The 25,893-nt window shown below is 39.6% G+C and overlaps 1 protein-coding gene across 7 annotated transcripts in view; it reads right to left on the reverse strand.

Annotated features, from left to right (window-relative positions):
* Positions 1-25,893, reverse strand: part of LOC126365733 (multiple PDZ domain protein) — a 2,074,088-nt gene that overhangs the window by 1,714,275 nt on the left and 333,920 nt on the right. For all 7 annotated transcript variants that reach the window (XM_050008182.1, XM_050008180.1, XM_050008184.1 and 4 more), the window contains 2 exons: positions 8,622-8,756; positions 761-919 (listed from right to left, as the gene is read on the reverse strand). In XM_050008182.1, coding sequence (XP_049864139.1) covers positions 761-919; positions 8,622-8,756 — 294 coding nt within the window. The remainder of the gene's footprint in view (positions 1-760; positions 920-8,621; positions 8,757-25,893) is intronic.

Raw genomic sequence — 25,893 nt, forward strand, 5'->3', positions numbered from 1 at the left:
TAATTAGCCATGGACTACAGTTATTTCTGCAATGAACCACTTTGAACCAAAAATACACATATTGTCGGGTAAAATATCTTGTGTTTCAAAATTTCAGATTTGGAACTAGTATGACAATAACTATATTGAGTTCAAATGAATGTGAGTATTGTTAATATTATTTTTGTACAGACATCTATTTTGGTACACCATCTGGGATCTATGGTTAAACATTATTTAATCTTATTTCCATGAATTTCTGTTTACAATAAGGATCTAAGCTGCAGCAAATTTTTCTATTTGTTTGCTGAATTGATCTAATAAGCCTAGGCTACCCCCCTTCCTCCCTCTTACAAAAAAAGATGATTTTCACAAACTAAACTCAAATCATGCCCTGCCACATAGAGAGGTATATCAATTCTGTAAAAAATTGAAAAGAGGTGGAACATGTAATGGAAACTGGCAAGTAGCAAGTACACCCAGAGCCATTTGCTATCAAACCTCAAAACTATTTTGCCATTTAGAGTGAAACAAATGAGTAGACTTCCCGCCTCTATCATGAAGTTCAGATTTTGGATATACTCTTGACTGACTGACTATTTAATATGACTGAATATAATTAATAGATATTAAATTTATACAGCTTTTGTTAGTACACATTGCAAATATACTTATTTGAAAATGTAAGGAACAATGTTTGGTTGTAAGCTATCTTGGCAATAACAACTGCTTGATACAGAAGATAGCTGAAAGCAGGGAAAGAGGCACGAGCAGTACATACTTGATAATCAGGAGAGGTGGGTTCAACAGGGCGGGCAACCACAAGGCGAACATGACTGCCTGACTGCCTGAGAACTGCAGCCACTTGCTCAGAGCCCATTCCACGGAGGTTGACATCACCAATTTGCAGAATATGGTCTCCACTCTGCAACCGATTATCCTGTAAAAGACAAAACAATATTTAATACTCAAACAAAAGCAATTGTAAAATTATACCTATCAATTACAAAAATCTATTATTAGTTGTAATTTTTCCTACATTTATTTACCTATTTTACCTGTAACCCCAGAGTTTAGCATTAAGCTCCTCATATAAGAATCCAAGGACATGAAAGGAAATCCATAAGTGAGAAGAATGTGAGATACAATTGTAACCTGTCATAAATGTTATTCAATCTGTACACTAAGCAAGCTGTGTAGGAAACCAAGGAGAAATTTGGAATGTAAATTAAAGTTCAGGGAGAAGTGAAAAAAAAATAATTTTCTGGTAATTTTGTCAAAGGTGACAAAGAGCTTGGAAGAGCTGATGGCTGGATTGGGTAGTGACTTGAAAATAAATTATGAGATAATAACCACAAAAGTAAAACAAGTAAATGTAATCTAATTAAATTAAGCAATGTTGAGAGACTTAGATAAAGAAATGAGACACTAAAAGTGGTACATGAGTTTTGCTATTTAAGTAACAAAGTAATTGATGATGGAAATTTAGGGAAGACATAAAATGCATACTGGCAACAGCAAGAAAAACATTTTTGAAACAGAGTAATCTATTAACATCTAATATAAATTTAAGTGTAAGGAAGTCTTTACGAAGATGTATTTCTCTAGAGTGACCCACAAGTGATAATCAACTCAGGCATGAGGAGAACAGAAGCTTTTGAAATGTGATGGTGTGGAAGAATGTGATAAATCAAATAGCTAATTAAGAGGTTCTCAATCAAATTGGGGAGAAATGACATTTATGGCACAGTTTGACTAAAAGATTGATGGGACACATTTGAGGCATGAATGAATTGTCAGTTTCATAATGACTGAGGAATATCTCTTGTTTCTTCACTTAATATTGATTTTTGAAATTTTATAAGTTATCTATCATGATATAAAACACTTCCATTGTAAAGCAAATGCTAATTAAGGTTTTTGAGTATTTTTGTGATTCTCTCAAACAAACCTGTGCCTATGACTACATGTGCCACCCTTCTTTGCACATGTTCAAAATCCTCTGTTACTCCTGCTTGGTGTTGGTCCCACACACACGCAACATTCTAAAATGGGATGCAAAACTAATTCGTAAGCAATCTCCTTTATTTACCCAGCATCTTGCCAATGAACCACAGTATGTCATGTGCTTTACTCAAAACAGAGCCTATGTGATCCTTCCATTTCATATCTTTACAAGCGTTACCCCTCCAGGTCCACTCATCCATGTCATCGCTGCACCACTTTCCTACCTACAGCCAAACCGAAGTCACCTGTTGCCACATTACTACCCTGTACACTTGCTCCCTCTCCCTCCCAGCCGTCAACTATGCTTCCTCAACCTCCCGTACCACTCCTGCCTCCTCTTGCTCCTCATGTTACACACCTTCATCCTAGATGATCCGCAGTGCTAGCACAATGTAGTCAGTATTACTGTACAAGAGTGATTTGTGTGTGTGTGTGCGTGTGCGTGTGTGTGTGTGTGTGTGTGTGTGTGTGTGTGTGTGAGAGAGAGAGAGAGAGAGAGAGAGAGAGAGAGAGAGAGAGAGAGAGGAATGTACTACATAACAGCTGAGACCCCCCAACACTTCCAATGGATGCCTCAAATTAATTCTACTTCTATAATGAATCTTCATTCAAGATAACATGCTGCATCCTATGTGATCCAAGGCTTTCCCAGCAAATTTGCTGTATCCAAGGTTCTTGGGTGTTCAGCCTGATCCGATCGGCAAAGTTCCACAATATTTTGGCGAATATTCGCAGAAATATCATGGAACTTCGACGATCGGATCCGGCTGGACACCCGAGAACCTTGGACACATGCTGCATCCTCCCAGAAATGAAAAGACTGCAAAATATTTACGCTTTTGGCCAAAAAGAAGAAGTAGAAAACATGCACACATTCACGCAAGCACAACTCTCACACTCATGACCAGTGTCTCCAACTGCTATGACTCAACTTCAGACTGCAACTGCATCTGACATGAGGAGCTATCTGGAGTGGGAATTGGGGATATTGGCTACCAGTGAAAGCAGCAATATGATCTACAAACTAAGCTGCGACCCTAGCACTGCTCTCCACATGGGTATGGCAACTAAAAAACTGTCTGGCCACATGAATGGTCACAATTAAACTGTGGCCGAGAAACAGCTGGACTACTCAGTTGCTGAACATGCTGCCCAACACCATCTGCTTCACAGCCTGTGCCATCAGGAGCTTTCCAATCAATACCAATTTTTCTGAATTGCACAGGTGGGAACTCTCCCTAAAACATATCTCCCATTCCTGTCATCTCCCTCACCTTAATCTTTGCTAGCTGCTGTCCTGCACCTACCTATCCCCTCCCCTGCTCCCAATCCAGCACTACACACACCTTGTATTCTGTTAACACACCCACAGTCCTTTCCCCTTCTCTTCTGTCCCTCTCCCTTCCTGTTCCCACTTCATCCCACAAGCTCTCACAGGCCCTGAATCCCTGCCCTGCTATCCCTCCCCTTTCGCACACCATGGCTCCTCCTCACCCCCCCCCCCCCCCCCCCCACCAACCATTCCAGACTCCTGCCAACGAAGTTGCACTCTGTAGTTGGGTCACTGCAGCTGGAGACAGTGGCCGTGTGTGTGTACTGCAGCTGGAGACAGTGGCCGTGTGTGTGTGTGTGTGTGTGTGTGTGTGTGTGTGTGTGTGTGTGTGTGTGTGTGTTGTGCATTTGTGAATGTTTGTGTGTTTACTACTTCAGAAGGTGGCCTTCTGGCCAATAGTTTAAATGCTTAGCAGTCTTTTCATTGTGCCTGTTTGCGACCAGTGCCTCCTTTGAGTGGCGAATTGCAACTCACCCCTTTCATAATATTTTTGTCAGTCACAGAGTCTGTTTGATACCTCATATACTAATACTTTGTTTAATAAATGTTGGTAATATGTTTCTGGAATAAGATATTTATGGACTGCATATTGATTAGCATGAATGAAACTATTCATTTGAGAAGATTTTAGTTTCTAGGCTTTTGCTTTGCTACACTCTATTTGGTTCTCGTATCATCAATGAGTGTCTGAACACTAACTTTGATGTCACTGACTGCCTTCACATATAACAATAATTTCTTTGGATATTGTGAGAAATCTTTTGATTAGATTCTATTACAGAAGTCGTTGAAGGCTTAACACATTACCCTTTGGAATGCCACAGAGTTTTTTTTCAGCATCTCTCTATCTCTAAGTTTTGTATTATACCTATTATGCAACGGTAGTTTTAGAAGCTTCTTTATGGTGACTGTATACCACAGAAGGTCCCTCCTAATATAAACTGTTTTGTTGGGTACCTATTTACTCAGAACATGATCAATTATTCTTCCAAAATTTGAGCCACCGTTTGTCTACAAGAGCCTGACGAGAGGCAAAAGTTTTGAGTTCCTCTTTGAGATATGACAAGATTGACTCTTTATCTAGCTTATTGGACATGTGAATCTTCCTACTAGTTTTAACTATCCTTTGTACTTTAATAATTATTGCAGCTAAAACTGCATCTTGGTCACTTACAGCAACTTCAAAAAGGTCGGCACAGTTAAGCCTCATGCATTAGAGCCAATAAATTTCTAGCATGAGTGTGTTTCCGAACTAGGTTCGAGCCCTAATCCAGCACGTCTTCACTCGTTACAGTTGATTCCACATACATTCCCAATGGAGCTGATATCATTGCTTCCTTCCGCTCCCTTTTCACCCCGCCCTCCTCCACCTTCAATTTACATAATATGTATCACAGCCGCAGATTCCTTGTGGTGTTTGTCCTTCCAGACATGTCCAAAAGAAAAACCACCATGTATTCATACAAAAAACTAACCTATTTATAGTTTTGTGTCCTTACTAAGACCTTCAATGTGTAGACATCAAAATTCTACTTAAAACACTAAAGTATCACACAATTAATGGCATTCTTCTTGCACTGATGGAGGTGTATCTCCACAACACAAAACTGAGGATCATAGGGATGAACTGCACTACAGGAATAAAACTAAACTTTAAGCAAGGAAACACAAAATTTGGAGTCCCAATAGGTTCAATACTGCATTTATTTCTACTCCTACTCTACGAAGTAGATTTGCCAGTCACTTTAAAGGATTTTACAACAATGGTAATGTTTACCAATTCTACATGAATAATAACTAAGAATCCCAGGAACTGCCCAGCTGATATTTGAACTTGTATACAATTAGTTCTCAGTAAATACAATAGGTATTCTAGCTCACTACCCTGCGTTTTGAGAAAGCCATCCCTAATGTTCATGATGCATACTCGACTCCAAATCAGTGGGATCAACAAATTGAAAATTGAGCATTTTTCATCATATATGTCGTCTGCAAGTGCATGCATTCTGATGAACTGAGAAAATAAACTTTTATGACTACCACTTTTGTACCAATAAGGCCAATGAAAGTAGTGATGGCCCAGCACCCACGGCACCTGGCTATAAAGCAGAGGACCTGTGCTCTGATCCTGCACTTCAAGAAGAATAGAATTTTTCCAGTCCCACAGAAAGCAGGTGTTGATAGGTGTGAAAATTATCAAACTATCAGCTTAATATGTCACAGCTGCAAAATACTGGCACAAATTCTTTACAGATGAATGGAAAAACTGGTAGAGGCTAACCTTGAGGAAAATCAGTTTGGATTCTGGAGAAATGATGGAACACAAGAGGCAATACTGACACTACAATTTATCTTAGAAGATAGATTAAGGAAAGGCAAACGTACATTTCTTGCATTTGTAGACTTGACAAAGCTTTTAAGAATATTGACTGGAATACTCTCTTTCAAATTCTGAAGGTGGCAGGGGTAAAAAACAGGGAGCGAAAGGCTATTTATAATTTGTATAGAAACCAGATGCAGTTATAAGAGTCGAGGGCATGAAAAGGAAGCAGTGGTTGGGAAGGGAGTGAGACAGGGTTGTAGCCTATCCCTGATGATATTCAATCTGTATATTGAGCAAGCAATAAAGCAAACAAAAGAAAAATTCGGAGTTGGAATTAAAATCCACCAAGAAGAAATAAAAACTTTGAGGTTTGCCAGTTACATTGTAATTCTGCCAGAGTTAGCAAAGGACCTGGAAGAGTAGTTGAATGGAATGGATAGTGTCTTGAAAGGTGGTTACAAGATGGATGATGATGAGGTCCCATACTCTGAGGAGCGTTGGAAATGATGCAGCGGATCCACACTGCTGACCAGGCAAGGTTGTAGTGGAGGTGGTTTGACATTGCCTTCCTTCAACTGTAATGGGGATGAATGATGATGAAGACAACACAACAACACCCAGTCATCTTGAGACAGGGAAAATCCCTGACCCCACCGGGAATCGAACCCAGGACCCCATGCGCAGGAAGCGAGAATGCAACCGCAAGACCACGAGCTGCGGACAAGATGGAACATCAACAAAAGCAAAACAAGGATAATGGAATATAGCCAAATTAAATTAATTCGAATTAGATTAAGAAATGAGACACTTAAAGTAGTAGATGAGTTTTGCTCCTTAGGGAGCCAAATAAATGATGATGGCAATGGCAAGTAAAGTGTTTCTGAAGAAGAGAAATTTGTTAACATCAAGTACAGATTTAAGTGTCAGGAAGAATTTACTGAAAGTATTTGTATGGAGTGTAACCATGCATGGAAATGAAACACAGACGATAGTCAGTTTAGGTAAGAAGAGAATAGAAGCTTTCAATATGTGGTGGGACAGAAGAACGCTGAAGATTAGATGGGTAGATCACATAAGTAATGGGGAGGTAATGAACAGAATTGGAGAAAAGAGGAATTTGTGGCACAACTTGACTTGAAGAAGGGATCGGTTTGTAGGACATTTTCTGAGGCATTTAGAGATCACCAATTTAGTACTAGAGGGCAGCATGGAGGGTAAAAATCGTAAGGAGAGACTAAGAGATGAATCCACTAAGGAGATTTAGAAGGATGTAGTTTGCAGGTAGTTACTTGTAGATGAAGGAGCTTGCACAGGATAGAGTAGCATGGAGAGCTGCATCAAACTAGTCTCTGGACTCAAGACAACAACAACAACAACAACAACAACAACAACAACATCCACACAGTAAAATATTGTTTGTGAAATAATATAGTGAGCTTCTGTAAGTAACATATGGATAATGTAGAATGTAATTTGTTGTAAACAGAATTTATGTTTATTCAGTAATACCAGGTTGCTTACTGTAAGTTTTCAGTTCCAATATTTTAACAATGGATGATGCATAGCCTGTTATTACTACTGGAATAAATAACTGTGAGCCTGTCACACAAGAAGTCAATGCTGTGTTTCAGTCTGTGCAAGAAATGTAAGATTATGTATTATCAACACATTACTCAAAGTAGGCAGTCTATTTCTCTGCAGTCCAAATTAAAAGGATCAACTTGCACTGAGTGATTTGTGAACCTGAAGAACAAAAGGACTTTTGTCGACGTTGAAGAACTGTATCAAAAAGACAGAGCAAAAGGTGAAATGGAAGGTGTTGAGGCTAGTGAATCCAGGATAATTTGTAACATGTCTCAGTCAAACTATGCTTCATCAGTTCTGAATAAAAATTATGAGACAGTAACCAAACAATTAAGCTATGGCGCAGTGCCTCTTAATTTGGCATCGTATTGAGAATGTGACAACAAGAATACACAAGATGTAGATTGCATCTGCAGCATTTCAGTATTGACCAACATGGAGCTTAAGTTTGCAGCCTCTTTATCTGCACCAAGGAATTTCAAAATGAAGTGTAAAAGTAGTCAATGGCATGTTAGGAAATATGTGTCACACAAGGCTGTAGAAAGCACTGAAGATATACGGAAACTGACAGCATTTTGAGCATGCAGACAGCATCACTTATTACTAGTTTTAATCGTGGTTACATGACAAATACCTATCAAAAAGGGTGAAAGTATCGAACATTCGAAATATGTTTTCACAAAAGGGAGAAGAGTGAACCCTTGTTGCAGTTGGTAGCATACATAAAATTCCACATTTATACTAGGTGCCTGGAAAATTGTTGCCTAATGTTTTCCTGTGATTACAAGGAACTACTAATAAATATGGTCCTCAGGTTATACCAAAGTTCAAACATTTAATTGACTTATTTAAAACCAAGAAATGTCCTGAGAACATTTTAAAACCATATGTTGCTGATAACAAGTTTAGTCTCATACTGGATTCCTGAGGCAGAAAAACTGATACTGTCCTGTATGATGATACGCTTATAGGTGACAAGGGTCAACTGACTTGTTGGGTACAAGTAATACTGCAAAACTGTATAACTATGTGTCAGGCATCTGATGTTTCTTTTTTTTCCAAGTTAAAAACATTATTTCGAGGCTTCATAACTGCAGCTCAAATCAAAATTAATTTCTGAAAAAGAACTATTTTTCAATGTAAACAAATTCACCTTATTAACCATCATGTACCCATCAATTTCAACACAGAGAAAATTATATATAAAAAAAGGAAGAATCAAACACAGATCCTCTGCGTCCAGCAGCGCTTTTTCCAAAGTGTATTAACCTGATTGGTAATGAAGCAACAGCAATAAAAAAAAAGACTTCCAGCTCCATATCTGAAGTAATATATTTTAAGCTTAATATATATTTTATAAAATCAGATGGTGAAAGTGCAACAAATGTTACATACTCTGTCTGCAACTCCACCTGGCAGAATTGTTTTTACAACAACGCCAGTGCTACGTCCTCCAATGATCCCAAATCCAAGACCTGAGCCATCATTGATCAGGTCAATAATTTCGACCTGAGCCCACTCTGTGTTCAGCTGTAAAAGACAAATATGATGAGAAAATGGGTCAGTTTATTAGATATACAGTAGATTTCATTTTTACAATACACTACAGCTTAATATCAAACATCAGTGTTGCACTCAGTTCCACAAACTGAATAGCCTTACCTAACAATATACACTGGGAGATAATTTAACTCACATGACAGGTTGTATCTCAAGAACTGGTCTTACTACTTAATGTGAAATACAGAGAAATTGAAGCTACCACATCCAACTGCAAGTACAAATTGAAAGTCTTTGAATAAGCTCATTATACAACGAGCATACTACTGTATGTAGGTAAATCACCGGGACCAGGCAATATCAATCTGGAGTGTCTGAAATATGGTGGTGACAAAATTGTGAAACTCATAACACAGCTCTTCAACAAAATGATACATGGAGAGTCAATACCCAACGAGATGAAGCTAGGTTACATTAATACAATATTTAAGAAAGGGGATCGCAAAATTTGTTCAAACTATCGAGGAATTTGTGTTACAAACATATTAATGAGAATTTTTGTGAAAGTAATTAAAAACAAACTGGAAAAAAATTTTAGAACTCAAGAAGAACAATGTGGATTCACAGCTGGGAGATCATGTGTAGACCATATTTTCACATTACGACAGATTTTGGAGAAACATAGGGAAAAATCAAAAAATATAGGATTAATTTTCATAGTTCTAGAAAAAGCGTATGATACTGTTCCAAGAAAATTATTTTGGAGAGCACTACATATGGCAAACATAAACCATTCCTTGATTAAAATAATAAAACAGATGTATAAAGATAACATCTGCCAAGTGAAAGTTGGTAATAAACTTTCACAGAAATTTAGAATAAGCAAAGGCCTTTTACAGGGCTGTCCCATGTCACCATCATTATTTAAAATCTACACTCCTGGAAATGGAAAAAAGAACACATTGACACCAGTGTGTCAGACCCACCATACTTGCTCCGGACACTGCGAGAGGGCTGTACAAGCAATGATCACACGCACGGCACAACGGACACACCAGGAACCGCGGTGTTGGCCGTCGAATGGCGCTAGCTGCGCAGCATTTGTGCACCGCCGCCGTCAGTGTCAGCCAGTTTGCCGTCGCATACGGACCTCCATCGCAGTCTTTAACACTGGTAGCATGCCGCGACAGCGTGGACGTGAACCGTATGTGCTGTTGACGGACTTTGAGCGAGGGCATATAGTGGGCATGCGGGAGGCCGGGTGGACGTACCGCCGAATTGCTCAACACGTGGGGCGTGAGGTCTCCACAATACATCGATGTTGTCGTCAGTGGTCGGCGGAAGGTGCACGTGCCCGTCGACCTGGGACCGGACCGCAGCGACGCACGGATGCACGCCAAGACCTTAGGATCCTACGCAGTGCCGTAGGGGACTGCACCGCCACTTCCCAGCAAATTAGGAACACTGTTGCTCCTGGGGTATCGGCGAGGACCTTTCGCAACCGTCTCCATGAAGCTGGGCTACGGTCCCGCACACCGTTAGGTCGTCTTCCGCTCACGCCCCAACATTGTGAAGACCGACTCCAGTAGTGTCGCGACAGGCATGAATGGAGGGACGAATGGAGACGTGTCGTCTTCAGCGATGAGAGTCGCTTCTGCCTTGGTGCCAATGATGGTCGTATGCGTGTTTGGCGCCGTGCAAGTGAGCGCCACAATCAGGACTGCATACGACCGAGGCACACAGGGCCAACACACGGCATCATGGTGTGGGGAGCGATCTCCTACACTGGCCGTACACCTCTGGTGATCGTCGAGGGGACACTGAATAGTGCACGGTACATCCAAACCGTCATCGAACCCATCGTTCTACCATTCCTAGACCGGCAAGGGAACTTGCTTTTCCAACGGGACAATGCACGTCCGCATGTATCCCGTGCCACCCAACGTGCTCTAGAAGATGTAAGTCAACTACCCTGGCCAGCAAGATCTCCGGATCTGTCCCCCATTGAGCATGTTTGGGACTGGATGTAGCGTCGTCTCACGCGGTCTGCACGTCCAGCACGAACGGTGGTCCAACTGAGGCACCAGGTGGAAATGGCATGGCAAGCCGTTCCACAGGACTACATCCAGCATCTCTACGATCATCTCCATGGGAGAATAGCAGCCTGCATTGCTGCGAAAGGTGGATATACACTGTACTAGTGCCAACATTGTGCATGCTCTGTTGCCTGTGTCTATGTGCCTGTGGTTCTGTCAGTGTGATCATGTGATGTATCTGACCCCAGGAATGTGTCAATAAAGTTTCCCCTTCCTGGGACAATGAATTCACGGTGTTCTTATTTCAATTTCCAGGAGTGTATATAGATATTAGCCTTAGAATATGGTCTCGTAAATGTAATAGTATGGGATTAGAAATAAGAGATGGAGTTTAGCTACATCATGTATTATTTGCTGATGATCAAGTAGTCGTAGCACCAGATGGGGAGGATGCTAACTATATGTGCAATCAACTGGCAGTAGCATACAAAACTTGGGGTTTGAAGATTAATTACCAAAAAACAGAATACTGGACTAATGATTCAGATGATCTATACACTGAAGGAAAGAAAATAAAAAAGATAAACACTTTCTGTTATGTGGGATCCATTTTAGAAATTGAGGGAAAATCAGAGTCAGAAATCAATAAAAGAATTAGTAGCGGATGGAGGGTCATTGGGGTGCTTAACTCAGTCTTATGGAGCAGGAATGTAATGAGCAGAACTAAAAAATTAATATACAAATCCATATTAGAGAATGTGGTTCTGTATGGAACGGAGACCTGGACCATTAACATAAAGCACATTAAAAAATTACAAGCTCTAGAGATGGACTTTTGGAGAAGATCGGCAAGAATTTCCAGGATAGAAAAGATAAGGAACACCAAAGTAATAAGGAGAATGGAAATAAAAGAAAGAATACATGACATAATGGATAGGAAGAAGTTACAGTGGTACGGGCATGTACGGCGAATGGAGAAAACCAGAATACCGAAATTGATACTGGAGTGGGAATCGGAGGGGAGAAGAAGAAGAGGACGCCCTATGATCCAAAATGTACAGCACACAATGAGGAGAATGGGCGCAGAGGAAGAAGACACAAAAGATCAAAAGACCTGGAGAAATATTTTGAGAATATAGTTTAAGAACGGTTATTGTTTGTATTGTAATTTCCAAGTAAATTATTATGTTGGAGATAAGCCTCTGTAGTGAGGAAAAGCTCAAAATAATAATAATAAAATACTATTGTTACATCATTATAACCATTTTACTAATGCCATCAGAACACATTAAGAAAGAAGGAAAGAAATATCTAGCTGGGAAATAAAAACATAACGTAGTTTCTGTAAGTTGTGTCAGGGGAGAAGAAATGATTTCTAGACAAAGTCTCCACTGCTCAGACACACAGATATAATAAATATGTAATGAAGTTAAGATTACAAGCTCTAATTAAGGATAATTTCTGAAAACACTCAGCTTTCTGTAAACAAAAATCCTCCTAGATGCTTGGAGATTAGATCATTTTCCCAACAAGGGAAAATGTGGATGATTCATAAACTGTACTTGAAAAATACAAGCAGATATTAATACTAAAAGAAATAGAGGGACTGTATGAATTCCACTTGAAGCATGGGTCTTATTGTGTGCCAGCAGTGTAGCAATTTGTGAGTCAATAATTTCATTTAATATTTGACAAGGTCTTCATATGATTTACTGTTACTTCTACAAAATATGTCAACATTTTCAAAGTACTTTTCCTGGTTTAAAAAAAAAAAAACAAAACAAACAAAAAAAAAAAAAAAACACTGCTTCTTCGTGACACAGCACAGACTAAATTACTGTAAGAGCAACTCAGAATGTGTGACACACACACACATCATAGGAGGCCACTTTGTGTGAGCAGAGATCCAGGGCATAATGGCTCTCACTGCAAACTCTACATGTTTGACACACAGTGTATGTGTCATGTGAAAATGTATACATCAGAATGGTCCTCTTGGCTCAAATATTTGAAGCTGTTGGATCAACATAACACCTGTAGCAATTAGAGATTTTGTTGCATGCTCTAGGTTATCTTTCTCCTATCAGACTGAGTATCATTTGCTACTAGAGGTTATTTTCTATGCCTGTTAACCTGTCACTCATTCTTCCTCACACAAAGGTACTGCTCGATCTGGCAAGTATGTGGTCTTGCCTACTGCAAGTAAACACTGTGTCCTGTTCAAGGATGAGTCATTGTTTAGCCTGGAGATTTGTTCTAAGTGCCTGTTCATCTGGGGTGTCCCTAGGATACATTACAACTCTGCCAACATTATATAATCGGATGAATATGGTTGTGGCACCAATATTTTTACTTGGGTCAGCATCATGTTAGGAGCATGTAGGTCACTAACTGCATTTTCTAGGAGCACTACGATGGCTAAGGTTTTAGCGGATGCTCGCCTGTAACGTGGTATTGATGATCCTTGATTCCATCTGATGCATAATAATGCCTGTCCACAAAGGGCTCTTGCTCAAATACCTGGAACATGAGAATATCACACATACAGCGTGAAAAACTCACCCCCTGACCACAAACCTGATGGAACAGGTGTACAACATGAAAAGCTGCAGACCTAATAGCATTATCACAGGTCATTTATGAGCTATGGAAGAGGCTTGTCCAGTGACTGGAGGCATTACTGTAACAAATACTAGACAATCTCATCAACAATATTGAAAAATGGTATGTGCATTCGACAGCACAAAAAGCAGGTCACTCCTGAATTCTAATGTGTAGGCTGCACCTGACTGTATGCAAGCAACATAGCATAGTTGTGTCACAAGTCATCTACACCCTCTGAAGTACATTAATTTGACTATACACAATTGCTACCACAAGAGACCACTTGAGAGCACTGCTCATTATGGCAGTCTGTCTGGATATAAACTAATACGATGACACAACAAATATTAGAAAACATGTTATTAGAATGAGACTGTCCCTAGTACTTGAAAATTAAATTTCATTACAATAATTGACATTGCAAAAGTCTTATCACACTCATTAAATGGCAAAACAAGTTGTTGTTCGTGATCCAAATTTGAACCCAATGTTAACTGAACAAACGTTGCATGTCTGAATGAGACACGACTAGGCATAAAGAGACATAAAATATCAAAGTGTTCACCAGTATCAGTTTACAATGCCAAATGTCTGAACATGGTAATAAATGATGATACATTTAGCACTGCACTGGGCACCCCGTAAAGCTTATATTGCCACTGAAAAGTAACCATAAAAGGTAAGTAATAAAGTGCAATGCACAAGTGTGTAATGCCAGGAAGTAAAGTCATGGTTATGGATGGAGAGCAGAACCCAATACCCACCTATAGGAATTGTTAACTAAGCACACACAAGTGTCAGATATTAAATACATTCTTCAATAGCCTGATATGGGAACCTGAAATTACGATAAAATGATTTTTGCCTGGAAGGGATTTGAACCCAACACCTTTTGCTATTGTCTTAGAGCTATGAATAGATATCAAATATTTATCATTTCTTCACCAGTAATGAGATGTGCACATGTTCAGCTAGAGTAATGCAAAGCTACCAGGGACTCCAACGAGCACATATAATCGTTGCCCATCCCACAACTATCAAATTCTCTTTCACTAGTAGTTAGGATCTCGCCATTTCTAGAGATCTGGAGGAGTTTGGCATCATGAGGAAACAATGAAATGATGGGGCAGTATCATCCCAAAGGGTTCAAATCCAGAGAAAAATTGGTATCCGAGCTCAAATCCTCGTACAGTGCCAATATTTTCAAAATATCAAGGTCACTTAAAATAAGAAATGAAGGACCTACGACCTTTCAAGATAACTGGTTTGTGGACTAAAATAACACAACTAGTATAAGAAAGATTACTAGAGAGTGAGTTTCTGCAAGCAGCAACTACTGTCTCCGACAGCTAAAATTAATCCAACTTAGTTCCAGTCACTAATGAATGGAGATGTTTAATGTTGATCTGGAACTGTGGTAGTGTGCTGCATTCTTTACTTGGTGTTACTGGAGGTGAAGAGAGTATATTTGTGGCTATAAGTGTGTTAAGAAATTATTCAGATAGTGTCGGGAGATGAAAATGTAATAGTCATGAGGGATGTGAATTCAATACTAGGAAAAGAAAGAAAAGGAAAAGTAGTGAGTGAATGTGGAATGGGGGTAGGGAAGGAAAGAGGAAGCTGCCTGGCATTTTTGCACAGACCATAATTTAATCATAGCTAACACTTGGTTTAAGAATCATGAAATAAGGTTGTACATGTGGAAAAGGCCTGGAGACACTGGAAGATTTCAGATAGATTATACAATGGTAAGACAGAGATTTAGGAACCAGGTTTTCAATTGTAAGATATTTCCAGGGGCAGATGTGGACTCTGACCACAATCTATTGGTTATGAACTGTAGATTAAAACTGAAGAATCTGCAAAAAGGTGGGAATTTAAGGAGCTGGGACCTGGATAAACTCAAAGAACCAAAGGCTGTAGAGAGTTTTAGAGACAGCATTAGGGAATAATAGATAAGAACAGGGGAAAGGAATACAGTAGAAGAAGAATAGGTAGCTTTGAGAGATGAAATAGGGAAGGCACCAGAGGATGAAGTGAGTAAAAGGAGGGGCCTAGTAGAAATCCTTGGGTAACAGAAGAGATTGAATTCAATTGATGAAAGGAGAAAATATAAAAATGCAATAAATGCAGCAGGCACAAAATAATACTAATGCCTCAAAAATGAGATCAACAGGAACTGCAAAATGGCTAAGCAGGTATGTCTAGACGACAAATATAAGGACATAGAGGGATATATCATTAGGGGTAAGATAGATACTGCCAACAGGAAAATTAAAGAGACCTTTGGAGAAAAGAGGACCACTCGTATGAATATCATGAGCTCAGATGGAAACCCAGTTCTAAGCAAAGAAGGGAACACAGAAAGATGGAAGGAGTATATAGAGGATCTGTGCAGGGGTGATGTACTTGAGGGCAATTTTATTGAAATGGAAGGGGATGTAAGTGAAGATGAAATGGGAGATATGATATTGTGTGAAGAATTTGACATAGCACTGAAAGATCTAAGTCAAAACAAGGCCTCGGGAGTAGACAACATTCCATTAGAACTGCTAATAGCCTAATGAAAGCCAGCCCTGGCAAAACTCTACCATCTGGTGAGCAAGATGTATGACACAGTCTTAATACCCTCAGACTTCAAGAAGGATAGAATTATTCCAATCTCAAAGAATGCAGGTATTAACAGGTGTGGAAACTACCGAACTATTTGTAGGTGCAAAATTCTGACATGAATTCTTTACAGACAAATGGGAAAACTGGTAGAAGCCAACCTCGAGGAAAATTGGTTTGGATTCTGTAGAAATGTTGGAGCACGTGAGGCAATACTGACCCTACAACTTATCTTAGAATATGGATTAAGGAAAGGCAAACCTATGTTTCTAGCATTAGTAGACTTAGAGAAAATTCTGAAGGTGGCAAGGGTCAAATACAAGGAGCAAAAGGTTATTTACAATTTGTACAGAAACCGACGGCAGTTATAAGAGTTGAGGAGCATGAAAGGGAAGCAATGTTTAGGAAGGGAGTGAGACAGGTTTGTAGCTTATCCCCGATGTTATTCAATCTATATACTGAGCAATCAGTAAAGGAAACAAAAGAAAAATGTGCAGTTGGAATTAAAAGCCAAAGAGAAGAAATAGAAATGTTGATGTTTGCCAATGACATTGTGATTCCGTTAGAGACAACAAAGCACCTGGAAGAGTAGTTGAACGGAATGGATAATGTCTTGAAAGGTGGATACAAGATGGAACATCAACAAAAGCAAAACAACGATAATGGAATATAGTCAAATTAAATTAATTCAAATTAGATTACGAAATGAGACAACACTGAAAGTAGTAGATGAGTTTCGCTATTTCGGGAGCAAATTAACTGCTGATGGTCAAAGTAGACAGGATTAAAATGTAGACTGGGTTTGGCAAGAAAAGCATTTCTGAAGAAGAGAAATTTGTTAACATCGATTATAGATTTAAATGTCAGGAAGTCTTGTCTAAAAGTATTTGTATGGAGTGTAGCCATGTATGGTTGTGGAACATGGACGATAAATCCTTTAGTCAAGAAGAGAAAATAAGCTTACAAAATGTGGTGTAACAGTAGAATGCTGAAGATTAGATAGGTAGATCATGTAACTAATGAGGAGGTACTGGATAGAATTGGGGAGAGGAGGAATTTGTGGCACAACTTGACTAGAAGAAGGGATCTTTTGGTAGGATATGTTACGAGGCATTAAGGGATCACCAGTTTAGTATTGGAGGGCAGCGCGGAGGGTAAAAATTGCAGAGGAAGACCAAGAGATGAATTCACTAAGCAGATTCAGAAGGATGTAGGGTGCAGTAGGTACTGGTAGATGAAGAAGATTGCACAGGATAGAGTAGCATGGAGAGCTGCATCAAACGTCTCTGGACTAAAGACCTTAAAAACAACAAGTGTTTTAACTGGTACCCCCAGCAGGAATCAAACCCACACCTTGCCATCAGTCCAACCAGATACTGAATTTCCTGTGTGTTAGCCTCACGTTTTTTGTCATAATGGGATACGTAGCACATGGTATGAGAAGTGTTGACTTCCACTTGAGCTGCTGTTGTAAATAACTTTTTCATGGTCTACTAATCAACGTCATGCAGTACAAACATAAAACCATATCAGTCCCATCCTTTTCCTTTCTTTTTTAACCTTGCTGTTCTGTTTGGGTTTATACGACACGAAATGGTAATACTGGTCGTTTCTGATTACTTCAATGACAAAATAACTTTATGAAATTTGGTGACTCTGTCTGAAAATGCATGGTCAATATGTGGTTAAAAAAGTTTTAAAATATTTTGAGTCATCTGGTCATATACCTCAAAAGTTACGTGCTTAATGTTCAGGTCAGTGTGACCCAACCTTAATATGATTACTCTGAAGTCAAGTACTTTCTGGTTGTTTCACACTATATAGTAGTAACAACTTTCATTATTCATACTTATTCTCAAAATTCAGCTTGTCAATAAGCAATATTCAACAAGTCAACAAAGGCACTGCGTTTACAACTACGGACTTGTCATTACAACTTGTGAACTGCTCGAATTATCCATTGTTTTTGCTCAGTTTGTGCTCTCTATCGTTTGTGATCAGTCTGAATTGTGACAACATGGAAATTTTCATTGACTGATGCTGAGTGTAAAGAATTAGTAAATAGCTCAACAGACGATCATCTGAAAGCAAGTGATCTGATGATACTGACGACAATTCACAGCCTGTTCAAAGTAGTGTACAGACTGCTATTTCTACAAAGGGGAATACAGAATGTTAGTTGCAACCACCAGCACAACACGGCCGCCTTCCTGCTTCGAGCGTCATCAGGGATACCCCGGGAGTTACCACATATGCAAACAGCAGAATAGGTGACGTAATAAGTTCATTTGAAGTATTATTTTCTACTGCACTTCAGAATGAAGTGTAAGAGATGTCAAATATTGAGGGGCAACGAGTTTTGATAAGCAATGGACGAACGTTGAGGATTCTCTTTTTCAGACACACTTGGGCCCCCTATTCCTGGAGAGAGTATATTACTCACAAGGGGAATCTACAAAAAGTTTGTGGGATAGGGATAGTGGCCAGAATATATTTCGAGCAACCATGTCCCTAGAAACACAAGAGAGGAAAGACAATGTACAGATAAACTCGCCGCAATTCGCAGTATCTGGGAGAAGTGGTTAGACGTCCTTGCTAAACCATATAACCCAGGGGAAAATGTGACCGTCGATGAGCAACTGATAGCATTTAGAGACAGCTTTCCATTCCAGCAGCACACCCCAAGCAAACAGGCAAAATATGGGACTCTGTGTGAAAACAAATCTTCGTATATTGTGAAAGACCAAATTAATACAGGAAAGCAGAGTGGAGCAGCACCAGGAAAACATTGGGGAATGAGAGTAGTTGATAATGTTACCAGTGATTTGCGAGTTCGGAATGTAATATGTGACAATTTTTTACGTCATACAATGTAGGACAGGTGCTCATGAAAAGGAAACTGACAACGTGAGGAACCGTAAGTAAAACTAGGCCAGAGCATCCAGAAGATATGACTAACATGGAGGTTCATAGTTCTTCATTTTACTTCACAAATGACACCAAGGTGATCAATTATATGAGGTGTGTTCAAGAAGAAACCGAACTTTTGCTGTATCAGCTTAATTGGTTATTGTACAACACTTTAAGCACTTTCCCCTTCAAAATAGTCCCCTCTACTGCAATACACTGTTCCCATCATTTCTTCCAGTTTTGGAACGCCTCCTGGAACACATTTTGTGGGATGACACGCATGTTTCTCATCACATTGTCCTGTATCTTCTCTATGGTTTGGAAACGATGTCCTTTCAATGTGTTTTTCAGTTTGGGAAACAGGAAAAGTCTGTGGGGTTAGGTCCAGAGAATACTGTATATGGGGCACAACGGGAATGTGTTATTTTGCGAGATATATGTAAAAAAATAGATAGATAGACACATAGATTTTCCGTTCATTATAAGAATAAACCTGATGTAAACAAACACAAACATGATGATTGGTCAGAAGCCGTAACACACGTACACTTGCATTGTTACGTTCTTGCAAGTACATCCTACTTATGTACTAGATATAATATTACTAAGTTACGTTAAATGAAAGTTGAAGATATCCAAATGTATTAACAACCATCAACGTTTTTCTTAATCACGCTTCAGTTACGTAGTTTTTATTTCAAAACTCGTGTATAGTCACAGCCTCTGAACTGTTGTGTTCTGATTGTCACGCTTCAAATACGCAGTATGAAAATGGATAAGGGTGCTTCCTGTTCCGTATTGAAGCACGCGTATGGGACAAAGTTAAAAAGTGCCGAGATACAGGTTGTTCTTAATGTTCGTCATAAATTTACAGAGCTAATCGGCTTTAATCTAGGCGCTTCAGTCCGGAACTGCGCGACTGCTACAGTCGTAGGTTCGAATCCTGCCTCGGGCATGGATGTGTGTGATGTCCTTAGATTAGTTAGGTTTAAGTAGTTCTATGTTCTAGGGGACTGATGACCTCAGATGTTAAGTTCCATAGTGCTCAAAGCCATTTGAACCATTTAATCAGCTCTGAATTTCACAGAGGCACTGTATTACATACAGCTGAGTTACAACTGCACATTCGTGAATAGCAGAATCCATAGTGTAGTGGCTTGATAACTGACTGCAGTACATGGTTCGCTGGTTCAAGTCTCGCCTGACTTACTTTCTTTTCTCGTTCAATTTCAATTACCTACATCTCTTAATTGTAAAATTCATCACCTTTTTTACGAATAATGCAAGTCTTCTTGTATTTAATTACATATTGCACGCGAAATTCCTGTTTTCATGCCAAAAATAAATTCTCATTTATCGATATTTTACGAAAGACTGTTAATAAAATTAGACTGTTGCTTAAATTACGAAAACAAACAATTTAATTTTTCAATGCAAAAATGAAAAACTAAATACTCTTCATTTGGACTATATCCATTGCTTTATACCACAGATGTAGATATGTGTCGCAGAAAAATTATAAACAATCACTCTCACAGCATCGAGCACACAATACAAATGCTGCATTTTTAATTTCACACTGTACCATTAAAATATGAACCGAACACAACTGATCTGAAGCCAAGCTAAGGGATTTGGTTCGAGAAATAAGACTGTTGAGCTGCCAGACGTTCTGGAACTAACTTACACAGCTTTTTCACATGTCAGTGCCGAACGCTGATGGGATATAGAATGGCACTCCATAAATTAGAATACTACGTCAGGTGAGAACGAGAGCATTTTACGCTTTCCGCCTGGTCACCTAAGAAGCGCGTTGTAGTGATGGAGTTTTGCCGAATATTATTTCTTTTTCTTTAAAAATTAAATGACATTCGAAGCTATATAATTCTTTTGCCCGTCTCTTTTTACGTCTGAACTGCAACTGGCCAACTGCTCACATCATTTGCAGTCTAGATGGACCGCTGGTTGGCCAGTGCTGTCCAACTTTAATGCGCCGGATACAGCACAGGAACTTGGGTGGCAAACAAGCCTACCGCATGTCTTCTAATCTGGCACCCGCATGTGATTACCTTTCTCTTCCCTTATCAAGCAACCACCAAAAAAGCTAGTTTTCGTTCTGTTTTGTTTGTTTTGGCTATTGCGCTTTAAATGTGGCTTAACTTACAATAAGTCGCTACATACTCGGGTTTCAACGGACGGTTTTCGATAACGAGATGGAATATATTGTTGACAATTTCTCTGGTATTTATGGTCTATTCTGTTCAATAACTTAACAGGAAACGCTATATGCACTACGCTAATACAACTGGTGTCTCATCATAATAACATACAATGAATGGCTATCTTAATTAACCATTAAGTCTCTTGTCATATACAAGTACAGTAAACTCCCGTTTATCCGAAATCCATCAGCTTGCTCCACTGAACTCTGTCAAAAGCCTTTTCTAAATCTATAAAAACAGCAAAGATTTCTCTACCTTTTTCCATATATCTTTCCCCTATAGTTCTTAACAGGCCAATAGCGTCTCTTGTTCCTTTTTCTCTTCTAAATCCGAACTGCTCCTCTGCAATTCCTCTATCCAGCTTGCCATATATCCTTCTATTCAACACTCTCAGGAAGATTTTAGCTGCATGAGAAATTAGACTGATGGTCCGATGCTCTTCACATTTTTTAGTGTTTCGCTTTTTCTATATTGGTATCATAACTGTTGCAACGAAGTCCTCAGGCCATTCCCCTTTGTCATATATCTCGTTACAGAGGTAGATTATTTCTTTTCTTGCCTTGTTTCCCAGACTCTTCAACGGTTCTGCTGGCAAATAATCAATTCCACACGCCTTCCTTTTTTATTCATCTCTTCAGCGCCTTTTCTGTGGCTGCAGATGGAACCGTTGTTGACTTCGGTGCTGGAGCCGATGCGAGTGTTTATCAAGGCATGATATTGCACGAAGGCAAGCATCCAGTCGGCAAAGTGTAACTGGGTTTCCAGCGGTTTGTCCTCCTCATGCATCAGCATGGCCATCTGTACTTTTTCAGGCAGCTTGAGAAGCCATACTGCTTCTAAGATGGAGAATCCCTTTCCATCTTCCGGAACATACTGCTCCTCTTCAACCTTAATTTCGCTTTGCATTTCATCCCCCTTATACAGACATTCACTATATTCTTGCCATCGGTTCAAAACCTCCTGTGGTTCTTCTGCTCTTTCTATTTCCATGTTATTCCTCTTTCTTTTACGTTCAAAAACTATCTCACTAGCCAGTCTATACATTTTGAAGAGGAAAGGAGTAAATTGGAAAGAGGGACGACTTATACAGAAACTATATTTACACCAGAAAGTAATGATAAGGATTGGAAATGAAATGTCAGAAGGAAGCAGCATTGGACGAGGTGTTAAGACGAGGTTGTTGCCTTTCCCCACTGTTGTTTAACGCATACCTTCAAGAGATTATTGCGAAACGCTTAGATGAGAAAAGAGGAATATGAATTGGTGGAAAGAGAATAGAATGTATAACATTTGCTGATGCCATGCTACGAGTGGCAAAAGTGAACGGACAGTGAATAACATGCATGAAGCTTGTGTGGAATATGGGATGTAAATAAACAAAGAGATTATTGCGAAACGCTTAGATGAGAAAAGAGGAATATGAATTGGTGGAAAGAGAATAGAATGTATAACATTTGCTGATGCCATGCTACGAGTGGCAAAAGTGAACGGACAGTGAATAACATGCATGAAGCTTGTGTGGAATATGGGATGTAAATAAACAAAGCAAAAACAAAGAGTATGCTCATCGGTACAAGATGCAAACTGTCCAATATTAAAATAAGACAATCTACCATTAGCCACGTAAGTGCATTTAAATATCTTGGAAGCACAATAACTGAAGACTTGAGATGTCACGAGAAGGTGAAAACTCAACAGAAAGCGGAGACTCTTATGTGGCAAATTAGATAAAGGTATAAGGAAAAGGTTTGGAAAGTGTTTTGTCTGGAATGTGGCACTATATGGGGCAGAAACATGGACGCTGAGACAAGAGGACGAAAACAGGTTAGAAGCATTTGAGACGTGGATGTGGAGGAGAATGGAGAGAATAAGCTGGATGGAGAGAATAAGTAATGAAAGAGTATTGATTAAGTTAGATTAGATTTACTTTCATTCCAATTGATCCGTAGTGAGGAGGTCCTCCAGGACGTGGAACATGTCAGAAAAACAACAATACATGACAAATATTTACAATTAAAACAAATAAGCTAATGTACCATTCCACAGGTCCCAAGTGGAATGATCGTCATTTTTTAATGAACACTATATGAAAGTCATTTTACAAATACTAATGCACTGAATTTAAAATAAAAAAGTTTTTTATTTATTTATAAGGTAATAAACATGTAATACAACTACTATAATACTTATTTACAATGAACACATTACTGCACTGAAATGGTGCAGAAGTTAGATTGTATATATATAATCAGTTGGTTTTACTGAGAAATTCATCAATGGAGTAGAAGGAGTTGGCCACCAACAAATCCTTTAGGCTTCTCTTAAGCTGAATTTCATTGGTTGTTAAGCTTTTTATGGCTCTGACAAGTTATTGAAAATGTGTGTTCCTGAATAATGCACACCTTTTTGTACCTTTGTATTGGAAAGGATTGGCGAGAGTCGAGAGAAGATGTCTGCCGAAGGTAGTAAGAGAAAGGAAAGAGAACTGGGACATTCACTGAAAAGGGAGTGCTTGCTAGCAGATGCTTTGGAAGGATTGGATTGTGGGAGGAGACTGAGAGGAAGCAGGAGATATGGTTCAAATGGCTCTGAGCACTATGCGACCTAACTTCTGAGGTCATAAGTAACCTAGAACTTAGAATTAATTAAACCTAACTAACCTAAGGATATCACACACATCCATGCCCGAGGCAGGATTCGAACCTGCGACCGTAGCGGTCGCTCGGCTCCAGATTGTAGCGCCTAGTACCGTACGGCCACTCCGGCCGGCCGAAGAAGGAGATACAAGATGATAGAGGACATAAAGGGAAGAGGAAATTATGCAGACCTGAAGAGGATGGCAGAAGACCGGACAGCCTGAACTACCATGTGAAAACCTACCTTTTGGCAGAACACTGATGATGATGATCATAAATCTGCTTTATCCGAACAATTTTTTCCGATTTTCGCGACTCACATTGGCGCTGTCTGACGCATCGCGCAGCTACGCTTTTGGCTAGCTAGAATGACACTTGACGAGTTTCAACTTGTCTGGGCCTGGAGCCATGCATTCGCTGGTGTTTTTCGGCAGTCTTCTGCTAATCAGTGTACTGGCGCGTGCCGATAGTCCGAGTGTCGTCAATTCGTGCGTGTGTTTGTTGAAGTTGTAGAGTGTTTCTTGTTAATATTGCGTAGTTTCATGCCATTGCCATCTATTGGAACTCCTTGGAAGTACAGTACGTACAGGGTCTTTAAGCTGCACTATACAACTGCATTTATGACGGAATTTGATAATGTAACTTATTCTTGTTACCTCTGAGATGAATTTAATTATTTGTGAAACTACTTTGACCTAGCAATTGGTTGCACAGGTTTTCTGATTGTTGGCGTAAGTGTGATATTACTGTGACTGTTTCAATATAATTTTCAAATATATAGCAGGTCAATCTTCCAAGAAATGGAAATTAAACAAAGACTACTATATATTTGGAAAAACTGGTGGAATACTGCAGAAACAATGTTTTCAGATGTTACAGACATAATCAAACATTGGAACAAATTTCAGTTTAAACTGAAAGATGTCTAAGATGGCTGGACGAACCCTTAGTCATCTAGCTGTTTGATTACTTCAAACGGTTATATTAGTAGCTGATACACTTTGTACTTCTGAGGCAATTTTCTTCACACGAGTTGGCAAGAATAATGAACATAAAGAGCGACAATTATTGAACTATATGAAAAAAAACGTAAATTAGCTACAAACTACGGTGTGCGCATACTTTATTCGACATGTAAACGTCACTAAAGATATTAGGATTTAAGTTATGATATGTTCGATATGCGTGCCATCATTGACGATGATGTGCGCAGACGAATAGCAAAATTCTGCATGACACACTGAAGTGTCGGAACATCGATGCAGTCGATGATCTACTGAATGGCTGTTTTCAGCTCAGTAGTGGTTTTGGGGTTATTGCTGTACACCTTGTCTTTAATACAGACCCACAGAAAGGAGTCGCATGTGTTCAGATCCGGATAATATGGCGGCCAATCGAGGCTGATGTCAGTGGCCTCTGGAAACCCCACAGCCGGAATGCGTTCCCCAAAATGCTGCTCTAGGGCATCAAACACTCTCCTGCTTCGAGAAGGTCGAGCTCCATCTAGCATGAACCACATCTTGTCGAAATCAGGGTAACTTTGGATAATGGGGATGAAATCATCTTCCGAAACCTTCATGCAACATTCGGTGGTCACCACGGCATCAAGGAATATCGTACCTATTATTCCGTGACAGAAAGTGCACAGCCCAGAGTCGCCCGTTCAGGGCGAAGAGACTTCTCGATCGCGAAATTCGGATTCTGAATCCCCCAAATGCGCCAATTTTGCTTACTGACGGACGTGGCTTCGTTTCTAAATCAAACCATGCTTCGCATACTAATTACTATCTTGCCCCGCGGCCAACCGTGCAGTTTGAACGTCCTAACGCAAAATGTTCAGAAGTTGCGACAATTTTATTTCAGATAGTTCAATAATTGTAACCCTGTACGAATGACGAAATGTTGGTGTTGTTCAACCGACTTTTCTCGCTAAATATACACCAGTATTTGTGTGTTAGGGCTGGTTCAAGAACGTTTCCTCCACCCAAGTGACATACCACCTCGTGCCCTATCTCATTGCCCCCCCCCCCCCCCTGCCTCCCTCAAAGGTTAGTTGTTTTTCTAGGGGTTCTTGGTAAGACCTAATATAAGTCTAGTGATCGTGCAAATGAGTCTTTTTCCTTTGAAAATAAGTATTAAACAAACATTC

The sequence above is a fragment of the Schistocerca gregaria genome, chromosome 4, assembly GCF_023897955.1.
Source record: "Schistocerca gregaria isolate iqSchGreg1 chromosome 4, iqSchGreg1.2, whole genome shotgun sequence".
In the NCBI taxonomy this organism is placed as follows: Eukaryota; Metazoa; Arthropoda; class Insecta; order Orthoptera; family Acrididae; genus Schistocerca; species Schistocerca gregaria.